General features: G+C 41.4%; 1 protein-coding gene across 6 annotated transcripts; it reads left to right on the top strand.

Annotated features, from left to right (window-relative positions):
* The first annotated feature begins 4,577 nt into the window (after positions 1-4,577).
* LOC148118974 (putative sperm motility kinase W) lies at positions 4,578-19,209 on the top strand. 6 transcript variants are annotated; one of them, XM_087899092.1, is made up of 10 exons: positions 4,578-4,669; positions 8,950-10,515; positions 10,921-11,328; positions 13,036-13,170; positions 13,349-13,793; positions 14,051-14,339; positions 14,469-14,601; positions 15,596-15,737; positions 16,164-16,232; positions 17,520-17,944. In XM_087899092.1, exons 2-3 carry the CDS (start codon positions 9,008-9,010, stop codon positions 10,940-10,942), a joined length of 1,530 nt encoding a protein of 509 aa, XP_087755218.1. In that variant the 5' UTR covers positions 4,578-4,669; positions 8,950-9,007; the 3' UTR covers positions 10,943-11,328; positions 13,036-13,170; positions 13,349-13,793; positions 14,051-14,339; positions 14,469-14,601; positions 15,596-15,737; positions 16,164-16,232; positions 17,520-17,944. The 6 variants fall into 6 exon arrangements, with proteins under 6 accessions (XP_087755218.1, XP_087755217.1, XP_087755216.1 ...); XM_087899091.1 differs by lacking the exon at positions 17,520-17,944 and adding an exon at positions 19,138-19,209 and having other exon boundaries at positions 13,349-14,339; XM_087899090.1 differs by having other exon boundaries at positions 13,349-14,339; positions 17,642-17,944.
* Positions 19,210-23,412: the final 4,203 nt, after the last annotated feature.

Raw genomic sequence — 23,412 nt, 5'->3', positions numbered from 1 at the left:
TTGGGTTCACCTTCTTATTTAGCTTCTCTAGGGTCATAAACTATAGGCTCACTGTCCTTTGTTTATGGCTAGAATCCACTTATGAGTGAGTACATACCATATTCCTCTTTTTGGGTCTGGGTTATCTCACTCAGTAAAGTGTTTTCTATTTCCATCCATTTTCATGCAAAATTCAAGATGTCATTGTTTTTTTACTGCTGAGTAGAACTCTAAAGTGTATATTGCCACACCTTTATACATTCTTTTATTGAGGGGCACCTAGGTTGTTTCCAGGTTCTGGCTATTACAAATAATGCTACTATGAACATAGTTGAACAAATTCTTTTGTAGTATTATAGGGCATCTCCTGGGTATATTTCCAAGAGTGGAATTGCGGGATCCTGAGGTAGGTAGACTCCCAGTTTCCTGAGAAACCATCACACTGATTTCCAAAGTGGTTGCATAAGTTTGCATTCCCACCAACGATGGATGAGTGTTCTCCTTACTCCACAACCTCTCCAGCATAGGCTATCATTGGTATTTTTGATTTTAGCCATTCTGACAGGTGTAAGATGGTATCTCAAAGTTGTTTTAATTTGCATTTCCCTAATCTCTAAGGAGGTTGAGCATGACCTTAAGTGTCTCTTGGCCATTTGAACTTCTGTTGAGAAATCTCTGTTCAGTTCAGTACCCCATTTTTTAAAGGTGTTAATTAGAGTTTTAATGTCTAGTTTCTTGATTTCTTTATATATTTTGGATTTCAGACCTTTGTCTGATGTGGGGTTGGTGAAGATCTTCTCCCATTCAGTAGGTTGCCTTTTTGTCTTAATGACAGTGTCCTTTGCTTTCCTGAAACTTCTCAGTTTTATGATGTCCCATTTATTCATTGTTTCTCTTATTGTCTGTTCTACTGGGGTTCTACGTAGGAAATGGTCTCTTGTGCCTATGTGTTGCAGACTACTTTCCACTTTCTCTTCTATCAGGTTCAGTGTGGTCAAATTAATATTGAGTTCTTTAGTCCATTTGGACTTGAGTTTTGTGCATGGTGATAGATATGGATCTATTTCCCTTCTTCTAGAGGTTGACATCCAGTTATGCCAGCACCATTTGTTAAAGATGCTTTCTTTCTTCCATTGTTTGTTGTAGTGTTTGTGTGTTTTCCTTCTTGAGTTGTATTGATGGAGGGTTATCAGATGTCTGTGTTATTATGGGTGTTGTTAGCATCCTTGTGTTGAGGTTGTCCTTCTAGTACTTTATGTAAGACTGAATTTGTACATATTGATACATATTGTTTAAATCTGTTTTTGTCATGGAATATCTTGTTTTCTCTATTGATGGTGAAAGAAAGTTTTGCTGGCTATAGTAGTATGGTCATTCATTCATGGTCTCTTATTGTCTCCAGCACATCTATCCAAGACCTTCTGGTTTTCAGGGTTTCCACTGATTAGTCAGGTGTAATTCTGACAGGTTTATTTTTCTATATTGCTTGACCTTTTTCCTTTGCATCTCTTAATTTTCTTTCTTTGTTCTATATGTTTTGTGTTTTTATTATTATATGGTGAGGGAATGGTATTTTTTTTGATCTAGTATATTTGTTGTTCTGTAAGCTTCTTGTACCTTCATAGGGATATCCTTAAGTTGGGAAAGTTTTCTTCTATAATTTTGTTGAATATATTTTCTGGGCTTTGGAACTGGAGGTCTTCTCCTTCTTCTACCCCTATTATTCTTAAGTTTGGTCTTTTCATGGTGTCCCAGATTTTCTGGATGTTTTGTGTTAAGAATTTGTTGGGTTTGCTGTTTTCTTTAATCAATGAGTCTATTTCCTCTACAGTATCTTCAGTGTTTGAGATTCTTCTATTTATTGTATTCTGTTGGTTATACTTGTCTCTGTAATTCCTGTTTGTTTACCCAGATTTTCCATATCCAGCCTTCCCTCAGTTTGTGTTTTCTTTTTTACTTCCATTTTGGTCTTTAAATCTTCAACTGTTTCCTTTATCTGTTTGATTGCTTTTTCTTGATTTTTGGGTATCTTTGAGAAATTTATTAATTTCTTCCAATTTTTTGTTTTTCTTCTCTTCCATTTCTTTCTTTTTTTTATGAAATCTTTTTTTTAAAATTTATTTATTTTTTTATGTATACAATATTCTGTCTGTGTGTATGCCTGCAGGCCAGAAGAGGGCACCAGACCCCATTACAGATGGTTGTGAGCTACCATGTGGTTGCTGGGAATTGAACTCAGGACCTTTTGAGGAGCAGGCAATGCTCTTAACCTCTGAGCCATCTCTCCAGCCCATCTTCCATTTCTTTAATGGAGTTTTCACTTCCCGTTTAAAGGTCTCCATCTTTTTCATAAGGTTACGTTTAAAGTCATTTTCTTCTACTTCTTCTGGGTTCAGCTCCTAGGAATCCCTCTTCAGGGTTCATTAAAGATACCACAATAAGCTAAAGGGTGTGTAGAAATATAAAGGGTAAGAAATTTACTCACAACAGGATGTCAGTCCATGTTTTTTTTTTTATTCTTCCTTTTTCCCATCCCTCTTCATCCTTGTTTTAACCATTACAAACATTCCCAGTCATATGTACCCTTATAACCAGCAATTTTCAGGCATATCAGGTTCCAGGACTGGAATTATGTTGCTCATAAAAAATCAGAGAAGAGTTTTCTCACACACACACACACACACACACACACACACACACACACACAGAGAGAGAGAGAGAGAGAGAGAGAGAGAGAGAGAGAGACAGATAGACAGATAGACAGACAAACAGACAGACAGACACAGAGAAAGAGAGACAGAGAGAGTGTTAGACTGAGAGATCTGTGGCTGGCAGCTCAAAGGTAGACGTGGCTCCTTAGTGGAGAGTGTTGGTTAAGAAAGGAATTAAATCATCAGGGAATTCTAGAGGGAAAGGTTAGTGCACTACACCATGTTTTTAAGTGGTTAGTAAAGAGCTAAAAGTTTTATTTTCAGTAAAATTTTGAATAGGGCTTAGGAGTAAAACACAAGCAGTAAATTTTGTGAATTAAAATCACCAGTAAACTGAGGTGAAAGTGAGAATCAGGAGTTAGGAATCTTTTAAATTGTGAAAAACAAGAACAGCAGCTTGGACAGGTAGTGATTCTTTTTTTTTCTTTTTTTTTTTTTGAGATCTGTGAATATCTTAAATGGAATGCTTTTCCTGAACCCTAAGCACTGACCAAGTTCCTGCTGATAAAGATAATTGTAGGAACGCAGATCTGTGTTTACCTAAGAGAGAGGAATGAAGGCCTGGCAGTAGGAAATTTTTTTCATGAAACAATTCTGAACCGTGGGAATTAATTCCCAAATATGTAAGAGAAAAGGAGTCAGGTACAGAGAAAATCTACAGAAAAATGACAGCCACTTTATTCACACAGCAATAATGATAAAAGTCTTGACCTTTAGTTTAACTTTTATCAGAGCCCTTGGGTCTGATAAGTCACTAGAAAATGGTGGCTGAGCAGTTAGGTACTGTATAATGTTGTGGCATGTAACAGGGATGGCCGTCAAGTCCCAAAGACAGATGTGTGGGATGATGCCATTCTGCATGGAATGTTCAGTTGGTCCCTAGAACCCAGCCTTGCTTGCCGTTCTTTCTGTTAGCAGAAAAGGAGAACCATTCAACAGTCATTGAGCTTAGAGACAAGAGATTTGTCCAGGCAGTAGACTTTGACCCCAAGTACTGTTGGGAACCAAGAAGAGAGCAGGGGAGTCTGCTGTGGAGAATGCTGGTGCTTCTGAGAGGAAGCAATGCTGATGGTTCCAGGTTGCATCAGGGGCTGGAGGCGTAAGAAACCATGTAGGTAGATATCCGGGTGCCAGACTTGGTGAACGCAACAGCACAGCTATCTGCATAAACAAACTCCAGGATGAGGGACTGTGCAGAGATGGAGGAAGAGGAGAAAGAAATGTTCTGCTGGAGAGAGTGAGTGGACAGAGCAGGGTCATTTAGGGGATGATCTATGGTCCCACAATCTGTCATATCAGGTCTTTCTTGTTAAAATCCACTGAGAACACACAACTAACGTGTCGTGGATTGAGACGGGCTTGGGATGTGGAAATAGATTGAGTCACTTTTTAACTCTATCTGTCATGTCACCTAAAATGTAAGTGGACACTGCTTAACTATAGAAACATGCTTTAGTTTGCACTAATGAACTTGGAGAGGACAGGGGCATGTCAGGAGAATATTGAGATTACTAGGCCATAGAACTGACTGTACTTTCTTGATGATGTCCATGCCATTCGTTGCTCCCATTATGTTGACTTAATTTTCTATAAATCTAAGATTACACAATCCCTACTTCCTTTTTTTTTTAATTTTTCGAGTCAGGGTTTTGCTGTAGTTTAGAACCTGTTTAGAACTAGCTCTTTTAGACCAGTCTGGCCTCAAACTCACAGTATAGTGACTGGAGAAAAGAATATAAGAGAAAAAAATATTTAAAAGTCACTATGTATTTTTGCCAAGCCCTGATTGGACCATTGCATGTGACATCACATGGATTCTACGTGAGGTAAGCTAGGCATCAGCCAATAGAAGGGTGCCACCTAAGATTGGGATTTGTCCCTGTTCTTCAGAGAAGCAGTTGGGTGCTACGGGGTGAGCAGTTGGATTCAGTTGTTTCTCCTAGATTTGGACTTTCCAAAACCTGGAGGATCTTGACACAGTGAGTATATTTCCCAGGTTCCAGTCTAGGCTTTAGTTATCTGGTGTCTGTCTGTCTATCTATCTATCTATCTATCTATCTATCTATCTATCTATCTATCCTTACCTCATTGGTTTTGAGTTTGATTTTGTCTTTAAGTTCTTTTTCTCATTTCAACCAGTTTTCTTTTTATTAACTTCTTTTCTTTATCATTTTTCCTATGTTCTTGTGTGATTTACATATTTAGTGGTACATATTAATTGGTTTTGATGACTTCCTGTATCTGCCTGTATTGCATTTTGATCATATTTACCTGCCCCAGTTCACTTACCCACCATTTGAGTGTGACAAGAACTTCCAAATGAAGAAAGGTTGTTCCCCCTGCTTGTTCATGACCCCTAGGAAACAAAATGTGACACTTGTGTTTGTGGAACTGGAATATTTGAAGTAACACTTTCTCTTTTCCCAAGTTTTTCCTGAAAAGGCACTTCATTCTTTTGATGTCTGATTATAGGACTTACCTATAACATTGTACGTATCCTGTGCCATGAGATTGTGTGTGTGGATGAATCCTAATGTTCCTGAGTGAAGACATCATGAACATAAAGTATGGTCTTATTAATGTGGTGGTGAACTTGGTGTGAGCTACCTCTCATTAAGAATTATTTTTCATTAAATGTGTTCTAATATGTGTTAGTCAATTGCATTGCCTCATACTGGGTTCTTTTTAAGTTTTATTTACTTGGTTTGAGAATAAGGGTAATGCATCTTTTATCAAAAATTTGAAAATATTCCTTCCCTCATGTTGATAGGCTACTGAAATATTTGGAGAACATTGCTATTCAAAGTTAAGATTATAGAATCCATCAGTGAATTGTCTTGGTCACTCTAAAATCTTTCTTGATGCTCAATAATTTCATAGTGTTTTGTCTAGTTTTATTTCCTAGACTTATTTTTTTGTTTGATTTATTATTCCACTCCTTCCTGGATTTATTTTCTTTTTATAGCAGGTGAGAGAGGGAATGGCCAGAGGTTAGAGAAGTACAGTGTAGCTAGGGCATATCTTCCCTTGAGACAAAACATTGTTAGTAATGATTGACACTCAGTGGGTATCTGAAGTTTTATTCAAATCCAACAATGGAAGTCTCCATGAATTTCAAGGTTTTTATGAGAAAGAGAGTTGCTGCAACACCCACAATCAGCATGGGTTAATATGAGACCTAAGCTACATGACAGAGGATGGGATCTAGAATTTAGGCTACTTGAAAAGTTCATTGATTTTATTCAGGGGTGGGTGAGAGCAATATGGTCAGTGTGTGACTATGTCAGCAATGACTCTATCTTGACTTCTGGGAAAGTAACCGGTGGGTTGGGGATGGATAGCAGCCCTCTCTGCTCAGGCATTTGTCCTTGGGGGTAAAAATGTGAACTGAAAAATATATTTCAAAAACAACTGCATTTTTTTTTAAAACTGAGCTTTGATTGGTCCATTGCATGTGACATCACATGGAGTTCTTGATATTAGCCAATAATAACTCACTGCCTGTACTGGTTGTGTCTGTACTGCAGAGAAGCAGTTGGTTGGTGGGAGAGCAGTTGGACTCCATTTTTTTCTCATATAGTTGGTCTATTTCAAAACCTGTTGTAACTGGACATAGTGAGTTTGTCTCCCAATTTTCAGTTTGGGCTCTTGGTATTTGTCATTTATTTATATATTTACATTATTAGTTTGGTTTTAATATTTTCCTTTACCTCCTTTTTCTTCATTTCAAATTATTTTTCTATTATCAACTTCTTTTCTTTGTCATTTTTGGCTGTGTTCTCCTGCATTTTATAAATTTAGTGCTATACATTAACTGTATAGGATGAGGAATATGATCATAATTTTGATATCTGGCTATGGTCTATTTTGATCATATTTATCGGCTATATTTCACTTTACCACCCATTGAATTTGACAAGTACCTCCCATTATAAAAAAGGCTCTCCCCCTGCCTGCTCATGATCTGTGGGAAACAAAATCTATGGGAAACTTTTGTTTGTGGAATTGATATATTTGCAGTAACTTTCTCTAGTTCCAAGTTATTTCCAGAAACAGACATTTCATTCCATTGATGTCTGATCATAGGGCTTAGTATGTTATGCTCTTTGACAATTTGTACCTGTGGACTAATCCTTAGTGTTCCTGGTTAAAGACATATTGATCATGAAGTACAGTCTTATTAATACAGTGTTGAACTGATGTGAACTATCTATTACTCTCATTCGGGATTTTTTAGTCTGTTAACAAGGACATTGCCTGATACTAGGGTCTTTAAAAAATGTCTTATATGGTTTGAGAATTAGGGTAATCCTTCCTTTATGGAAAGAGTGTGAAAGTGTCACTTCCTGGGTTTTATGAACTACGTGCAGATCATTGTTGCTGTTGTTGAAATTGTAGAAGATGATTTCCAGTTTGCTGGTTTACATCCTGGGCTTTAGGTTTGCTGCTTTATATATATATATATATATATATCTAAACTTTTTACTTTTGCTTTTCATTTATTCTTCTTTCCTGCATTATATCCTGACTGCATCTTTCTGTCACTCCACTTCTCCCATTTGCCCCACACCTTCTCTGTCTTCCCGATTCACTGTTCCTCTGTTTCCCTAAAGAAAAGGGCAGGCTCCCTAGCAATCTCAACTGACTGTGGCACAAAAAATTAAGATTATATTAAAATATTTGCCTTTGTTCCAGGGGTATATTGTGCTTATATTATCTCATTCATCATTGAATATTACCCAATTCTCAGTTTTGAAAAGTCAGTCTTTTATTTCCATTGGTTTCTTTTTTCTTATGTAAAACACATTTTCCTATTTATTAGAGACAACAATTGTATACTTTATATTACATACTGTATGCTATATACATAAATATATGTTATATGTTATGCAATATTTAACATATAATTTTGTTATTATAATTATATAATATATAGTATGGAATATATTATTTATGATATATGCTACATATTCTATTACTTATAAACACTAGGCATATAATACTATAAGCCAATTGTAGTATTATAATATAGAACTATACTAGTTTATTTTAAGAATCTATTATATTATATACTTATAATAGTCACATATTATATATATTTTACTGATACACATATAATTTATACACATTACAAAGAAGCAATTGCATGCTACAGATTCCATACATGCCTGTACTGTACTTTGTTCATATTTCCCTGCACTGTTTCAGTGCCTCGCTACATCATTGTGTCTGATTCTGTGACTTTAAAAAAGCTCAGCCCCTACCTTCCTCATGATCCAGAAGAGATAGAGGAGACAAAGTAGATCCTACTTCTGTTTGCGGACCTGCATTGTTCCAGGGAAAACTATATCTAGTGTTAGCTCTTTGGTTATAACACAACCGTTCAGTAGTCCCTGTGCTGGGTGTGGACCTTTCCCCACAGTCTCTTGCTGTGCTGTGCTGTTGATTAATTAGTTTGTTACAAATGTTACTTCACTCCTGGGTGAGGCCATTCTGACTCTATAGTGTCTTGCTGAGATGGAAGTGCAGTATCAAGGACTGTCATTACGGATTTCACATCTATGTTCATCAAGGAAAGGAGCCTACACTTGCTCTATTCATTGAGCTCATTTGGTGGTGGGATTGGGGTAACACTGACACAGGAATGAGTTCTGATGTCTTCCTTTGTTTTCTCTTTCTGGAAGTATGTTCTGTGACCCTGGTCTTCATTCTTCCGGAAAGTTTTGAATGATTTAGGGAATCCATGAGATTGGTCTCTGCCTTGTTTGGAGCTGTTTTCATTGCCAGTCAGACTTGTTGCTTACAAGGCATGGGTTTGTGCTTTATTTTATCTTAATTCAATAGTCACACAAGCCTAGGAATGTCTTTCATATTTTCTAAAATCCTGATGTACAAAACTGTAGCATCCCTGAAAGACCCTATGAACAGTAGTTCTATAGGTTACAAGATCGATTTTCTATAAAGTAATTTGTGTCTGCTCTCTCCTGATTGGTGTTAGGAGGGGTTTGCACTGTGACATAGTCTTGAAAATATCTCCCCCTCCCCTTCAGGGATCTCAGGGTTTTCCTTTGACGCCCACTTCACTGATTCCTACTCTGAACTTTCCTATGACTCCTCATCTACTGCTGTGGATTTGGGTTCCTCTGGTGTGTTTATATTCTTGAAGAGAATCGTTAGCTCATTGGGGATGTCAGATTTCAGGACAGAGAACTGAAAGCTATAAACTTCCTATCTAAAACTGCATTGATTTTTTTTTAAGCATTGTGTGACTCTGAAATTTACCATAAGATAAAGTGGTTGAAATTGATCAAAACACCATGGCCAGCAGCATAGAAGAGGATAATCTTGAACAGGATTTCAAGATCTTACTATCCCTAGGTTGTGGTGCATTCGGGGAGGTGAAGCTGGCCTGCCACCTGCCCACTCAAACACGAGTGGCTGTCAAGGTCCTTGAGAAAAACACCAACAGTGTGGCTGACATCAGCACTGAAATAAACATCCTTCAGTCTTTAGAACACAGGAACATTGTTCGATTTTTTCACATGATCGACACCCTGACAACCACGTATGTGATCATGGAGTATGTGGCAGGAGAAGACCTGGAGAGCTGCCTCAGGGCACTGGGCTGTCTAAAGGAGGAGGAGGCCAGAGCGATTTTCCGGCAGGTTGTATCAGCAGTTCACTTCCTTCACCAGAGACGCATCGCACATCGAGACATTAAATTAGAAAACATCCTAGTCGATGCAGCAGGCAATGCAAAGCTTTGTGACTTTGGTATGGCGATTGAAATCACAGAGGGGCAGATGTTGAAGGAGATCTGTGGCTCCTTGCTCTATTGGGCTCCGGAGATCTTGGCAAAGAAACCGTATGATGGACTGGCAGGTGATATGTGGAGCCTGGGCATTGTCCTATACACCCTGGTCACAGGGCATTTTCCATATGTAGAAACCACCCTGGAGGCTATGCACAGGCTCATCACCACCACAATGTGTCCCATTCCTTACCATTTATCAAAACCCTGCCATATTATAATTGCGAGATTACTCATGGTCCCCACCTGGTACAGAATAACAGTATGCCAGCTTGTGGAACGACCATGGCTGGGCCCCATTCAAGAGCATGTGCCACCTGCCACTAAGGAACTCCTTCCCAGGGTCGTGGAGACTATGTGTACTATCGGCTATACCTGTGAAGAGATTGTTTCATCCCTAAAGCACAGGCAGCCAAATAACTTAACAGCCACCATGAATATAATCAAATACAAACTGAGCTGTGGAGATAGCCATATGCAAAATAAGACCTGGTTAAATGTGACCCATGCAGCTCCCCTTAGCCTACCTGTAACCTTGAAGAGAAGTGCTAGTGAACCAGCTCTTCCTGCTGGGAAGAGTCACTTTCACAAGGAGGGTTTGGATGAAAGTGTCAAGAGGTGCAGAAGCTGTACCACACTCAAGAGATCCTGCAGCCTGGAGGTGATGCCATGTTCAGGTAACACAGTCCCAGAAAAAGATGCCTTTATGGCTGATGTCATCAACTCTACTCCAGAGAACACTGCAGTCAACAGGAATTCAGTTGTCGGTCTGCCTGGCAATCTCTGCTACCCGGAATCAACTCTGGATGGAACTTTCACCGGGTTTGTGAACATGGGCTTCACAGAGGAACCATCCACGGGTGAAGCAATTCCCAGTGACCAGTCCCAGGTGGCACCCACAACATCTGGATCCAGGCCATTCCGAGGCTGGAAACTGGTGAGGAAACGAATTTCCCAGGCACTGAGAGCACTGTGCTGCTGCTGCTGCTGCCGCCGTCGCCTGTCCACACCACGGTGAGTCCTGAATCCTTGTGTCAGGGGCTTCACAGAAAAGAGAGGACAGTGGAGACCTACGTGGAGTGCAGTTGGTTTGGTCACCCAGAAGGATTCCTCACTTGTATTTTCACAATGTTGTTTCAATATCATTTATTAACGACAAGGTGAACCCACATAGAAGGCACAGATACTAAGATGTCTAGTACGTTAGATGATACAGTTTCACAGTTTCCTGTTCATGTAAATACCTGCAATGCTGAGCCAAAAACAGATAGCATAGCATGTGGACCACAGGGTGGGAAGGAAGGGAGGGGATTTTGGAGGAATTTCTCAGAATGGAGGAATTGGTAGGTATCTATAGCAACAAACATTTCTCTGTCAGTTACTAACAGGAATGCTTTAATGTTTCTTTCTGCTTTGAAGTGTGGAAGTTGAGATGGCCTAATAGAATTCCAGCCCTGGTGAGGAGTGACTGCCAATGAAGGGGGCCAGGACAGGTCTCCAGAGTGCCAGGTCCCTCCAACCCAGGGCAACAGACTCCTGCATCCATCCTCCAGTTATTGGGAATCAGCTGCGAGTTTGCTTCTCCTTCAGCTTCTTCCAGCTCCAGCACTGCTGTTGTAGGAAGAGGTGGTCATAGGCACAGCTTCCCAAGGACCCTCTACTTCCCTAGCTCTGGTTGTGCTTGCAGGACGACTCACACTGCATGTAACACAGCTGACTCTACAACCAGGAATGCCTTTATACCAATCTGGGCTGCTCTCATCTTGATAACTCTAATCTCTCCAACTTAATCTGTGACTGTCTTCTGGAAAGGACGGCGAGACCTGTGTGAGTCTCTGGAGGAGGGAGACGGGTGAAAGGAGATAAAGGGACTAACTGGAAAACTGGATTGAGACAGGAAAAGGGGAAATGAGAGGTGGTGTAGGACAAGGAATACAGTCTGTCCTGAGGAACTTCCTGTCAACAAATAACATGAATGAGATGGGTGTACTCTCTTTACACCTGTTACAGTGTTACAGTGTCTCTGGACATGCTAGAGCAGGAAGAAGCCTCCCCTGAAGAGCATATAGGGAGGGTCTAGGAACAGCCAGCAATGAGCACAAGAGGGCCTCCCCTGATGGGTCCAGCATGTGTCAAGGCTTACATGTAGGATGCTGCCTTGGAAATTTCATCCTGATCTTTCCTAGTGAGCTAGGATGTGGCAGAAGAAAAGGGAGGCCTATTGGTCAGTGGATTTCCATCTTCTTCAGTGCAGAGCAAGTCCTGTCTGCAAAGTCACTTGAGAGGGACTTTGATTATTCCCTTGGTTTTTATTGAGGGAGAGTGTAACATGAGGGCTGGTTGGCTTGGGTATCTGTCCTGCCCAGTACCCCACAGCCACATACCCCAAGGAAAATCACACACAGGACTCCATAAGATTTTAAAGCTATTTGGCCCATTAGGTCAGGCTTCTTATTAGTCCTTGTAACTTATATTAACCCATTATCATTATCTATGTTAGCCACATGACTCAGTACCTTTTCCAGCAGGGCAGCTTACATCTTTCCTCTCTGGTGGTCTGGGAAGAACTGTGGAGGGAGCTTCCTGTTTGCCAGAATACTCCCAGTCTCTTTGCTCCACCTCTACTTCCTGTCTGGCTTTTCCGCCTATACTGCCTGCCTGGCCAATCAGCGTTTTATTAAAATATGATTGACAGAATACAGACAATTCTCCCACACCAGGAGAGTGAGATGACCTATTTGAAATACTGCTTGATATGTAACTGGAAGGATCTGGTCAGAATTCTGTGTCCTGTGTGATGATATGTCAGGGCTACAGGTTCTGATGTCCATCTTCCCATTATAGAGTCTCAGTTCCAACTCACTGCTGCCCTGCACTGTTTTGGGACATCCCTGAGTAGTCACATGCAGCATCAACACTAAAGGCCTCCCTCCCTTGTTTCATGGATCCTGTGGGACCAAGCTTCCCCAGCATCTAATACCCGGCCTCTGTCGACAGGAGAGAGTTGCACACAGGATTCAGGCTCAGTCCCCTGTGATCTCTCCATCTCCTCCAAACTGCTTTCTGACTGTGTTTAGGAAGAACTGCAGGAAGCATAAACACAGTGGGGGAAGGGAGTAATGGGGAGGACCAGGGGAAAGGGAGGTGGAGAGGCAAAGAGGAAATGAGAGGACCTGTAGAGAGAGGGCTAGAGTCTGTCCTGAGGAGCTGACCTGGATATGAATCAGGAGAAAAGAAGGTTTTGCTGGGCAGGGGTCTTGAAGAAGTAAGACCAGGAACAAATGTCTCCCGCAGAGCAGAGTGGGAACTGTGGTTTCTTCCCAGCCATGAGGAGGAAAGTCTCTGCTCTGAAGGTTTCTGGCTTTGTCAAGGTAGAAAAGTGTGAGGCGGTCTTGGAAAGGCCTTTTGACCGGGGCTACTGATGGAGGGTTTCTCAGGACAGAAGGGTGCTCCATCATAATTGGAGTCCTCCCCCGGTCCTATCTGACATGGCCTACGGCAGGTCTGATGACATCTGTGTCTTTGTCCTCACAGGCTCCTTCATCCAGGCTTTCCATGTTGCCTCTGATCGACTGATCCAAGAATCTGGCATCATTTTCCCTTCTCACAGAGGGATTTATAACTTGCATTAGACCTCACATTACCATTGTTCTGCTCCAGCGTGGGAATGTAAGTACGTCATGTCAAGCCTGACTTTGAGTTCTGTCCCCTCAAGGGGACTTCTCTATGAACAATGCCCACCATAGGAGCATGTGTACAAGGAAACCTTGGTCGTCATGGAGCTCCTGGTGACAGCCAGTGGTGCAGTGTGAACACTGGTGAGTGTGGGATCTGAACTGTTTTCCAGGACACCTTCCAGGTAGGGAGCAGCTTGCTGAGATGCCAAGTGGAACCGAACTCAGTGGGTAATCCAGGGACCTATCTGTGCGCATCATCCCCTGAATGTAAGACTGAGTGCAGTGAGTATCTGTGTGTGGTAGAAGAGGAGTTTCTGAAGCCTGGTCCTGATGTCATGAAGAAAAGGATCCCATGAGGTGGCCTCTGCCAGACCCCTAACACAGAGGGAAAGTTATCATTGACTCACTTGACGGAAGAGCAATGGGAGGCTGAGAAACTGGAGGTGTGGCAAGGTAGGAACCATCTTCTCTGTTGTACTTGGCATCCGGCTTCCATTCTGACCATCTGAACTTTTAGCTAACACTGGTGAATATTGAAGGTTTGACCTGATCTTCATCCAGCAGGACAACAGCCAGCTTGTGCGGTCACATACTTTCTAGAACCCTGACCATCTGGTGAGTCCCAGAACAAAACATTCAGAGAACAAAAAGCAGCTTGATTAGGGGGTGAGAGCTACTTTAATTTATGGGCATCAACTGGGGTCAGGACTTGTTTCTGTTGCTTATCAGTGAAGCCAGGACTGTGAAATAGTTGAGTGTTCTGTTGAATTCTGCAAATGAGATAGGGAAATTTCCTGAATCCGCATTTTATATTTTATGTTTTGCGACTGAATTTCACTTATAGCCCTGGCTAACTGAGACTCTTTCTGTAGAGCACACAGATCTCAAACCCATAGAGACTGACCATGCACCCCTGCATCCTGAGTGCTGTGATTACAGATGTACACTGCCATGCCTGGCTTCATCAGCTGTATGGCGTCAATGGTAAGTTCCTCCAAACAGTTCATGCAGAATCGTAACAGTTCTGTGCTTTTTTCATCTTGACAGGGTCAGGACTGAACTGAAGGTACTTTCATCTAGGATGGACTAGGAACAGGGGGCAAACTCCAAGCCTAACCTTCAGAATAGAAGTCTATGTCCAGCATGAACGGAATCTTGGAGGTAAGGAGTGTCATCAGGAGTTCTTGTGTGGACACAAGGCAGTAGGCTGGGGACATGTGCCATTGCTGATACATCCTTGGAATCAAGGCACAGAATATTAAATTCTATGCACCAACCATGTTTTTACAGAATCTACAACTGAAATCTCAGAACAAGTCATATGACTTCATACTGACCAATCAGCAGAATCCGGATCAGTTTCCTGGTGTGATTGACTGAGTTCTCTCCATTTGGGCCTTGAGAACAAGGCTGAGGACTCAAGGTTTGTCACTGAGACACTGGGCTCCTGTCTTGTGATTTGAAGTCAGAGCTTTCACTCTAAGGACACCAGTGCTAGAGGCAGCGCATGAAGCCACAATTTCTAGATAGGAGCTTCCAGCCCTACTCATCAAACACACAGAGAGAGTCCACTTGGCTGCTGGTTTCCACGGCTGGACTTGCTCATGGATGTCCCATTGATTTCTTTGCGTGTCAAAACCAGTTTGGGTTGGTTTTTTGGCCATTGAACCATCTTCATTCTTGCTGGCTAATGGGGATCCCAGAGCTGCCGGAGTCCTGATACTGAACCAACTAGGACTCTGAAGCACACACTGGATTCTCCGTGAGGGTAGAGATGATCATTCCCCTTCTTAACATTGTGGACCATCTCTTGGGGACTACTGTCCTACTCCATGTCCTCAGTGTTCTGTCATTCATGTTCTGGCCCCTACAGACCTCCAGACTTTCCATATGAGAGAAAACAGACCTCTTTGGCTTTTGGGACTTGTTTGTCACACATAATGCAGAAATATTAAGACAGACATCAATTCTGGAAAATATCAAATTTTCTCTTGCTGCTGAGCATGTGCTCTTTGTCCCATATCTTCACTAAGTTATGTCATCAATTTTTTTATTTCATCCTTTTTTTTTGTACTTGAAACTGTCATTTGTCTTTTGCAACTGGTGCATTAATTTGTTTACCTATCTGTGTTAGTAAATTTCCAAGTCTGACATCTAAATCTCCAGACCAACACTTCTCCCGGCTTCTAAGTAAAGTGACATAGTTGAGCTGGAGATGGTGACCAGAGGATGAGAGACAGAGGCTGCAGAGGCAGCAGGAAAGAGTTTGCAGAGGGAGGAATGTGGATGGGGTGGAAGAGACTGGGGAGAAGGAGCCATGGGGAGAGGGTAGCTCAGTGGGTAAGGAGAGTGGAGACTGAGTGTTGCTCGTTCCAGATTCCCTTAGAGCCCCTCTCACGGGTCCTTCCTATTTAAAGTGATGAGCTCTGTACATCAGGAGACACCGGGTGGAGATTGCAAGTGTGGCCTGAGACTCAGAAGCAGGAGCTCTGTGGGAATTCCAGATGGCAGGGTGCCCACTTACCCAGCATATAGGGTCTCTGTCCAGCAGAAGAGGAGGTAAGCCATCTCCCACAGGTTTCTCCCCCAGGAAACTATAGTTTTCAAGGGAATATGGTCCAGGGCTGGTCTTTCCCGGCATCCTCGTCTGAGGTGATCATGAGCCAATTCCATGTCCAAGCTGCCTATGAATGTGCAGACCCTGTGGACCAGTCTGCAGGGAAATATCTCAGCAGAACTCATTTATCTCTCTATTTCTTTATGTTTCTGGTCCTAGTGAAATATTTCTCCATGTGAAGACAAGAGAGCTTCTTCCCATCCTTCATCTCCCTCTGCTCCCTGTGGTTGTGTTTGCCGCTTTCATTTATCCCGGGATTCTTCCCATCAGAAAAGACACAGTCACACTGGGTCTAGCTCTGGTTACTGTGTTTGTGAAGAGGCCTCACTATAGGGAGTTTTATTAGAACTGTACTTTTCTCCTAACAGGCAAGTGACTGTCGGCTGGAGGAAAATGGGCATCACTTTGGAATTCTGGGACTTCGCACCACCTTGAAAGTGAGTTGGGCTTACCTAGCCTTGGACACAGTGTCCAGAGGTGGGACCAGCACTCTTACACCTACTCTATACCCAGGTTCCATTGGTCTAGGGGCCAGGCCTTATTTACTATAGAGTTAGGACTTTCAGCTCAGCTGTCTGCTTGGCTGTCCTGCTGGGCTAATTGTTTAAGTGTTGCCGGGTGCACCTGACAGGCAGATCGCAGCTCCATGCAGTGAAGGATGGGGTTGAATGACAAAGCTCATCTGAGGACTACACATGGATGAAGGCATCACTGAGTGCCATGCCTGCACAGCCTGGAACCAAGAGATGTCAGGATTCAAGAGACATCACACCAACTGAATGAAGCTAGAACCTGAAGTCCTGGAACTCAAAGCCCTTTATTTACAGCATAAGGGAGGTTTTTATAACCGACCCAAAAGAGATATCAGGTCCAGCCAGGTGGTAGACTCATCATAGGACCAGGAGGTCAGGGCAGGGGCAACATGTTTCCAGGAAGCTAGGCCTGGGTAAACAACTCAAAACATGGAACTAGGGCTGTTTTCGGAAGCTTGGTACAAAAGAGCAAAAGGTCACCAGTGGGGGAGGAGGAGGGCAGAGGCCAGACTAAGAGATCCCAACATCTCCCCCATAACTGTAAAATAAAATGAAGACTTCCTGTCTTAGGCCATCTCAGGATAGGAGACCCTTACCCATCATTGGGAGGCCTCTTCCCAGTCTTAGGTGGGCGTCTACCTGTAGAAGTTGCCCGTTATGGGAAAATTTTCAGTGTTTCTGCAGCATTTGTAGCCAGACTTGAGGTACTTCAGGATTACCAGAGGATAGACCAAGTAACACCTGCTGGGTGACCATCTTCTAGGTCTGAATGGACCGCATGAATTTGCATAGTACCCAAAAACAAAGGCCCAAGCCCAAAAGACCAAATAGATCCAAGGAGAGTATTCCCGATCATTGCTGTACCCAACCCCCTATCTGGGCCATAGCATTCCGCCATCCCTCTGCAGATACAGGAGGTGCTCTAGTACTGTTCAAGTCATAAATTTGATGTGACAGTTGAATAGTCGATTAAGTTGCAATACCATGGCAGAAACATTCTATACAATAGAAGGTGTAACACACACACTATGATAACAAGACATTTGTTGTGTCAACCAAAGGGGGCATCAATTTATTCCTGCAGTACGGCAGTTTGCTGATTTGAATTTAGCATGCCTAGCTTTATTTGAACATTAAGACCATTTTGAGTTTGTAGCTCCTCGCTAACTTGACCCACCAACTTGTCCACAGTTTCAGCCACCACCGATGTCTGCGACATGGCCAGTCCAGCAACAGTGGCAGCAGTAGCCAAGACGGCGAAAATGGCCACCATGGCGGCAGTTATCCCAAAGTCCGGTTTCTCTTGATACAAGGTGATTTCTGTCCGGGATCGATCTTCCTCTATTGGCAATGGGATCAACGCCAGTACTCGAACTAAAAGTGCTGCTGCGGATTCATCCCAACAATTGCTAAGACTGCATTTTCTGGAAGAACAATTTAGCAAATCCTTCTCCCCAATAGTACTGTTCCATAAAATGAAAAAAAATGGAGCTATACGCAGGCCTGAGACTGAATGGTGAAATTACGACCCGAAGTATAATTAACCTTTAAGGATGTTTCAAATATATCAGTTTGATTATATTTTGTAGTAGCATTAAAAGCAAGACCTTTCTGTAGCATTAGAGGTATGAGAATTCTTTTCTTCAGGTCGGTGGCGGTACCACCACATATCATTACTACCTCTAAGCAAATCCAGATTTTGTGTGATGCACTCGCCCCAAAGCAATCCTTCTTTTAAATTAAAATAATGGGTACCATATCTCTTTTAGTCCCACCATTTTACTGGGTGTGGCATTATTCGGAAAATCAGCTATGGATGCATTGCTAACACTACACAATGATTCACATTACCAGAGGCAGTGCCTGTGGAAAAGCTGGTGGCCTAAAAGGATGGAAGTAATGGGCTAGACTTACTCACTGGCATCAGTATGGGCAGGTTCTTTACCAGGTTCCAATCCGTGTGCTTGGTACAACTGAGAGTTGGTAGGCAAATGATCATCATGAAGAATACCCAAAGGATATTCTCTGGACAGACACACCTCTCTGGTATTCAGATAGGTTTGTCGGATCCTAGAGAGAAAACACCCACCGCTCCCTCATCCTGGCCAAAAAGGGAGTTAGCCCCTCCCACTGGCCTGTGACTAGATCTTTCCATTGCACCAGGCCTAACAATTGTGATTTTTGTTGCCAGTGCCATTCCATTGCTAGTCCTTGACTATCAATTGTTAAAAATTTTAGAATAAATAAAATAGAGGCTAATTGAGTTGTAGAGGAGGATATATACTCCCCTCTTTTTATTTTTGCAAAATATTGTTTTAGAGTCATATTTACCCGTTCCACAATAGCTTGTTCTGCAGGATTATAGGGAATCCCAGTTTTGTGTATGATGTCACAGTCTTTACAAAACATTCGAAATCTGGCACTAGTAATAGCTGGTCAATTATCTGTTTTGTATATATTAGGGGATCCCCATATATGCAAAAGTGAGTAAGTAATGGGCCAAAACATTCTTAATGTATTCCCCAGTATGTAAGGAAGCAAAAACTACTTTAGAATAAGTATCTAGAGAAACATGCAAATATTTCAATGAGCCAGCAGAGGGAAGGTGAGTGACATCCATCTGTCAAATGTCATTAGGCTTTAGCCCCCGAGGATTAACTCCAAGGTGTGGTGTATTATGATACGGGCACAGTCTGGGCATTGAGTGGAAACTTGCAAGGCGATGTCCTTAGAGCATCCAATATGATGCTGCAAATAACAAGCATTTAAATGATAATTTTTTTATGAAGTTTCAGATTCTTTTCCTCAGGACTACTAAAGAGCATCCGGGTATGTTGATCTGCAAGATGATTACCCTCATCCAATGGTCCAGGAAGCAAGGTATGTCCTTTAATGTGACTTCCTTAAATAGGATCATGCCTACATCATAGCAAATATTGTAAACAGCATGGCTGCTGTTGAATATGGGAAGTGGGAGGAATATAGGATGCTGTTTCTAAAGGAGAAATAATTTGAGAAAGATAAACACTATCTGTATACAAATTAATAGGTTCTTCATTATATATTTGCACTGCTAGAACAAGCAGTTAATTCTGTCGCTTGAGCAGAAACATCTCCCACTGGCTGTTGAAACATCTGTCCGTTCAATCCCACAACTGCATATCCTTTAGGGGAGCCAAAAGGTACGCACTCCAGCAAGAGGGACAGTATGCACCACACGAGGAAAAATAACGGGATGGTTTTTAAACAAATTAAGTAAAGCATGTTGAGGATAATGACTATCAATCTAAGCTTTTGGGGATAGTAGAACAGAGTCCAATCATCATTCTATTGTTGTAAATGTATCAACTGATCTTTATCATATGGAACAACTACTCTATCAGGTTGCTTGCCAAAAGTTTGAGTGCTCAAATTTCTATCTTTCCATGATAGTTGTAATACTGAATCATAATACGGAGTGACCACTCTGGAAGGAGAGGCAGGCATGTGAAACCACATGATGAGTCCCATTTGCCAAAAAACTCCAGTTGGTGCAAAATGAGAGGTTCACACTAATATTTGTATGGGCTTATCATAATCTACCCTTTGTAAATGTACCTGTTCTATACTTTGCATGAGCAATTTTAGAGCTCCTTTGGCTTCAAGAATAAGCATTCGGGGGATGAGGGGTCAGTATCCCCAGGTGAAACGTCGTATAATGGTTTAAGATCTCCAGACTTAATAGATAGTGAAGGGCCTACCTGGGGACCTCCCCTTGGATACCTGGGAACCCTTCTAGAACCAAGTCTCTATCCAACCCTAAAATGACTCCCTTAATTAAGCTATCTTCTTCCCTGCTCCCCTATCTGTTCTTCCTCCATCTCAACCATCCCACTCTCTCAAGGTCTCCCCAATCTTCCACCCTCCCTTCTTTCTCCCCCTCTCACCTTCCCTCCACCTCACCCCCACCCCCATGCTCCCAACTTTTGCCCAGTTATCTTGTCTGCTTCCAATTTCCAGGAGGATCTATATATGTTTTTCTTTGGGTTCATCTTATTATTTAGCTTCTCTAGGATCACTAACTATAGGCTCAATGTTCTTTGTTTATGGCTAGAATCCACTAATGAGTGAGTACATACCATATTCATTTTTTAGGTCTGGGTTATCTCATTAAGTATAGTATTTTCTTTTTCATCCATTTGCATGCAAAATTTAGGATGTCATTGTTTTTTACCGCTGAGTAGTACTCAAATGTGTATATGCACCACACTTTCTTTATGCATTCTTCCATTGAGGGGCATCTAGGCTATTTCCAGGTTCTCTCTATTACAAATAATGCTGCTATGAACATAGTTGAACAAATGCCTTTGTAGTATGATTGGGCATCTCTTGGGTATATTCCCAAGATTGGCATTTCTGGATCCTGAGGTAGGTTGACTCCCAGTTTCCTGAGAAACTGCCACACTGATTTCCAAAGTGGTTGCACAAGTTTGCATTCCCACCAACAATGGATGAGTGTTCCCCTCACTCCACATCCTCTCCAGCATAGGTTATCATCGGTGTTTTTGATTTTAGCCATTCTGACAGGTATAAGATGGTATCTCAAAGTTGTTTTGATTTGCATTTCCCTGATTGCTAAGGAAGTTGAACATGACCAAATGTGTCTCTTGGTCATTTGAACTTCTTCAGTTGAGAATTTTCTGTTTAGTTCAGTGCCCCATTTTTTAAGACATCAGATTTTAATGTCTAGTTTCTTGAGTTCTTTATATGTTTTGAATATCAGGCCTTTGTCTGATGTGGGGTTGGTGAAGATCTTCTCCCATTCAGTAGGTTGCCTTTTTGTCTTAATGACAGTGTCCTTTGCTTTTCAGAAGCTTCTCAGTTTCAGGAGGACCCATTTATTCATTGTTGCTCTTATTGTCAGTGCTACTGGGCAATACATAGAAAGTCTTCTCCTGCGTGCATGTGTTGTAGACTACTTCCAACTTTCTCTTCTATCAGGTTCAGTTTGGCCAGATTTATATTGAGGTCTTTAATCCATTTGGACTTGAGTTTTGTGCACGGTGATAGATATGGATCTATTTTCATTCTTCTACAGGTTGACATCCAGTTATGCCAGCACTATTTAAAGATGCTTTCTTTCTTCTGTTGTATAATTTTAGCATTTTTGTCAAAAATCATGTGTTCATAAGTTTGTGAACTAATATCCGAGTCCTCATTTCGATTCCATTGGTCGACTTCTCTGTTTTTATGCCAGTAGCAAGCTATTTTCATTACTGTATCTCTATAATAGAGTTTGAAGTCACGATGGTAATACCTCTGGAAGTTCCTTTATTTTATAGGATTGTTTTGGCTATCCTGGGTTTTTTGCTTTTCCATATAAAGTTGATTGTTGTTCTCTCAAGGTCTGTGAAGAATTTTGTTGGGATTTTGATGGGGATTGCATTGAATCTATAGATTGGCTTTGGTAGAATTGCCAGTTTTACTATGTTGAACTTACCAATCCAAGATCATAGGAGATCCTTCCATTTTCTGGTATTCTCTTCAATTTCTTTCTTCAAAGCCTTAAAGTTCTTGTCAAATAGATCTTTCACTTCCTTGGTTAGTGTTATCCCAAGATACTTTGTGCTGTTTGTGGCTATTGTGAAAGGTGATGTTTCTCTGATTTTCCTCTCTGCTTCTTTATCCTTTGTGTATAGGAGGGCTACTGATTTTTGTTTGAGTTGATCTTGTATCCTTCCACATCACTGAAGGTATTTTTCAGCTGTAGGAGTTCTTTGGCAGAGTTTTGGGTGTCACTTATGTACATTATCATATCATCTGCAAATAACAAAAGTTTGACTTCATCCTTTCCAATTCTAATCCCCTTTATCTCCTTATGTTGTCCTATTGCTATTGCTAGAACATCAAGCACCATATTGAAGAGATATGGAGAGAGTGGACAGCCTTGTCGTGTTCCTGATGTTAGTGGCATGGCTTTAAGTTTCTCTCCATTTAATTTGATGTTAGCTGTCGGCTTGCTGTATATTGCTTTTTCTTATACTTAGATATAATCCTTGTATCCCTAATCTTTCTAAGACCTTTATCATAAAGGGGTGTTGAATTTTGTCAAATGCTTTTTCAGCATCTAATGAAATGATCATATGTTTTTTCTTTCAGTTTATTTATATGATGGATTACATTGATAGACTTTTGTATGTTGAAACAGTCCTGCATCTCAGGGATGAAGCCTACTTGATCATAATGGATGTTTTTTTTTTTTATGTGTTCTTGGACTCGGTTTGACAGTATTTTTTTTAAAAGAATTTTTGCATCGATGTTCATGAGTGAGATTGGTCTGTAATTCTCTTTTTTGGTTGAGTCTTTGTGTGGTTTTGGTATCAGGGTAAATGTAGCTTCATAAAAAGCGTTTGGCAATGACTCTTCTGTTTCTATTATGTGAAATACATTAAGGAGTATAGGTACTAGCTCTTCTTGGAAGTTCTGTTAGAATTCTGCATTAAAACCATCTGGTCCTGGGCTTTTTTTGGGGGGGGGGGTTGGGAGGTTTCTGATGACAGCTTCTATTTCCTCGTGACTTATAGGTCTATTTAAATTGTTCACCTGGTCTTGATTTAATTTTGGTATATTGTACTTATCTTAAAAATGTCCATTTCTTTTACATTTTCCAGTTTTGTGGCATTCAGGCTTTTGTAGTAAGACATAATGATTGTCTGAATTTCCTCAGTGTCTATTGTTATGTCCCCTTTTTCATTTCTGATCTTGTTAATTTGCGTGTTCTCTCTTTGCCTTTTGATTAGTTTGGATAGGGGTTTGTCAATCTTGTTGATTTTCTCAAAGAACCAGTTCTTTGTTTTATTGATTTTGTGGATTATTTTCTGTGTTTTATTTTGTTGATTTCAGGCCTCAGATTATTTCCAGTCTTCTACTCCTCCTGGGTGAGTCTGCTTCTTTTTTTCTAGAGCTTTCAGGTGTGCTGTTATGTCTCTAATGGGAGCTTTGTCCGGTTTCTCTCTGTAGGCACTTAGTGCTAAGAACTTTCTTCTTAGCACTGCTTTCAGAGTGTCCCATAGGTTTGGGTATGTTGTTTCTCTCTCTCTCTCTC

This window comes from Myodes glareolus, chromosome 19, assembly GCF_982192425.1.
Source record: "Myodes glareolus chromosome 19, mMyoGla1.1, whole genome shotgun sequence".
In the NCBI taxonomy this organism is placed as follows: domain Eukaryota; kingdom Metazoa; phylum Chordata; class Mammalia; order Rodentia; family Cricetidae; genus Myodes; species Myodes glareolus.
The sequence above is the reverse complement of the archived record's forward strand: the minus strand, read 5'-3'. Positions and strand labels throughout refer to the sequence as shown.

Coding starts and splice junctions, on each gene's coding strand:
- LOC148118974 (XM_087899093.1), top strand. CDS start 9,008: ATGGCCAGCAGCATAGAAGAGGATAATCTTGAACAGGATTTCAAGATC. Junction 10,516..10,920: donor CGTCGCCTGTCCACACCACG/GTGAGTCCTGAA, acceptor TCTGCTTTGAAG/TGTGGAAGTTGAGATGGCCT.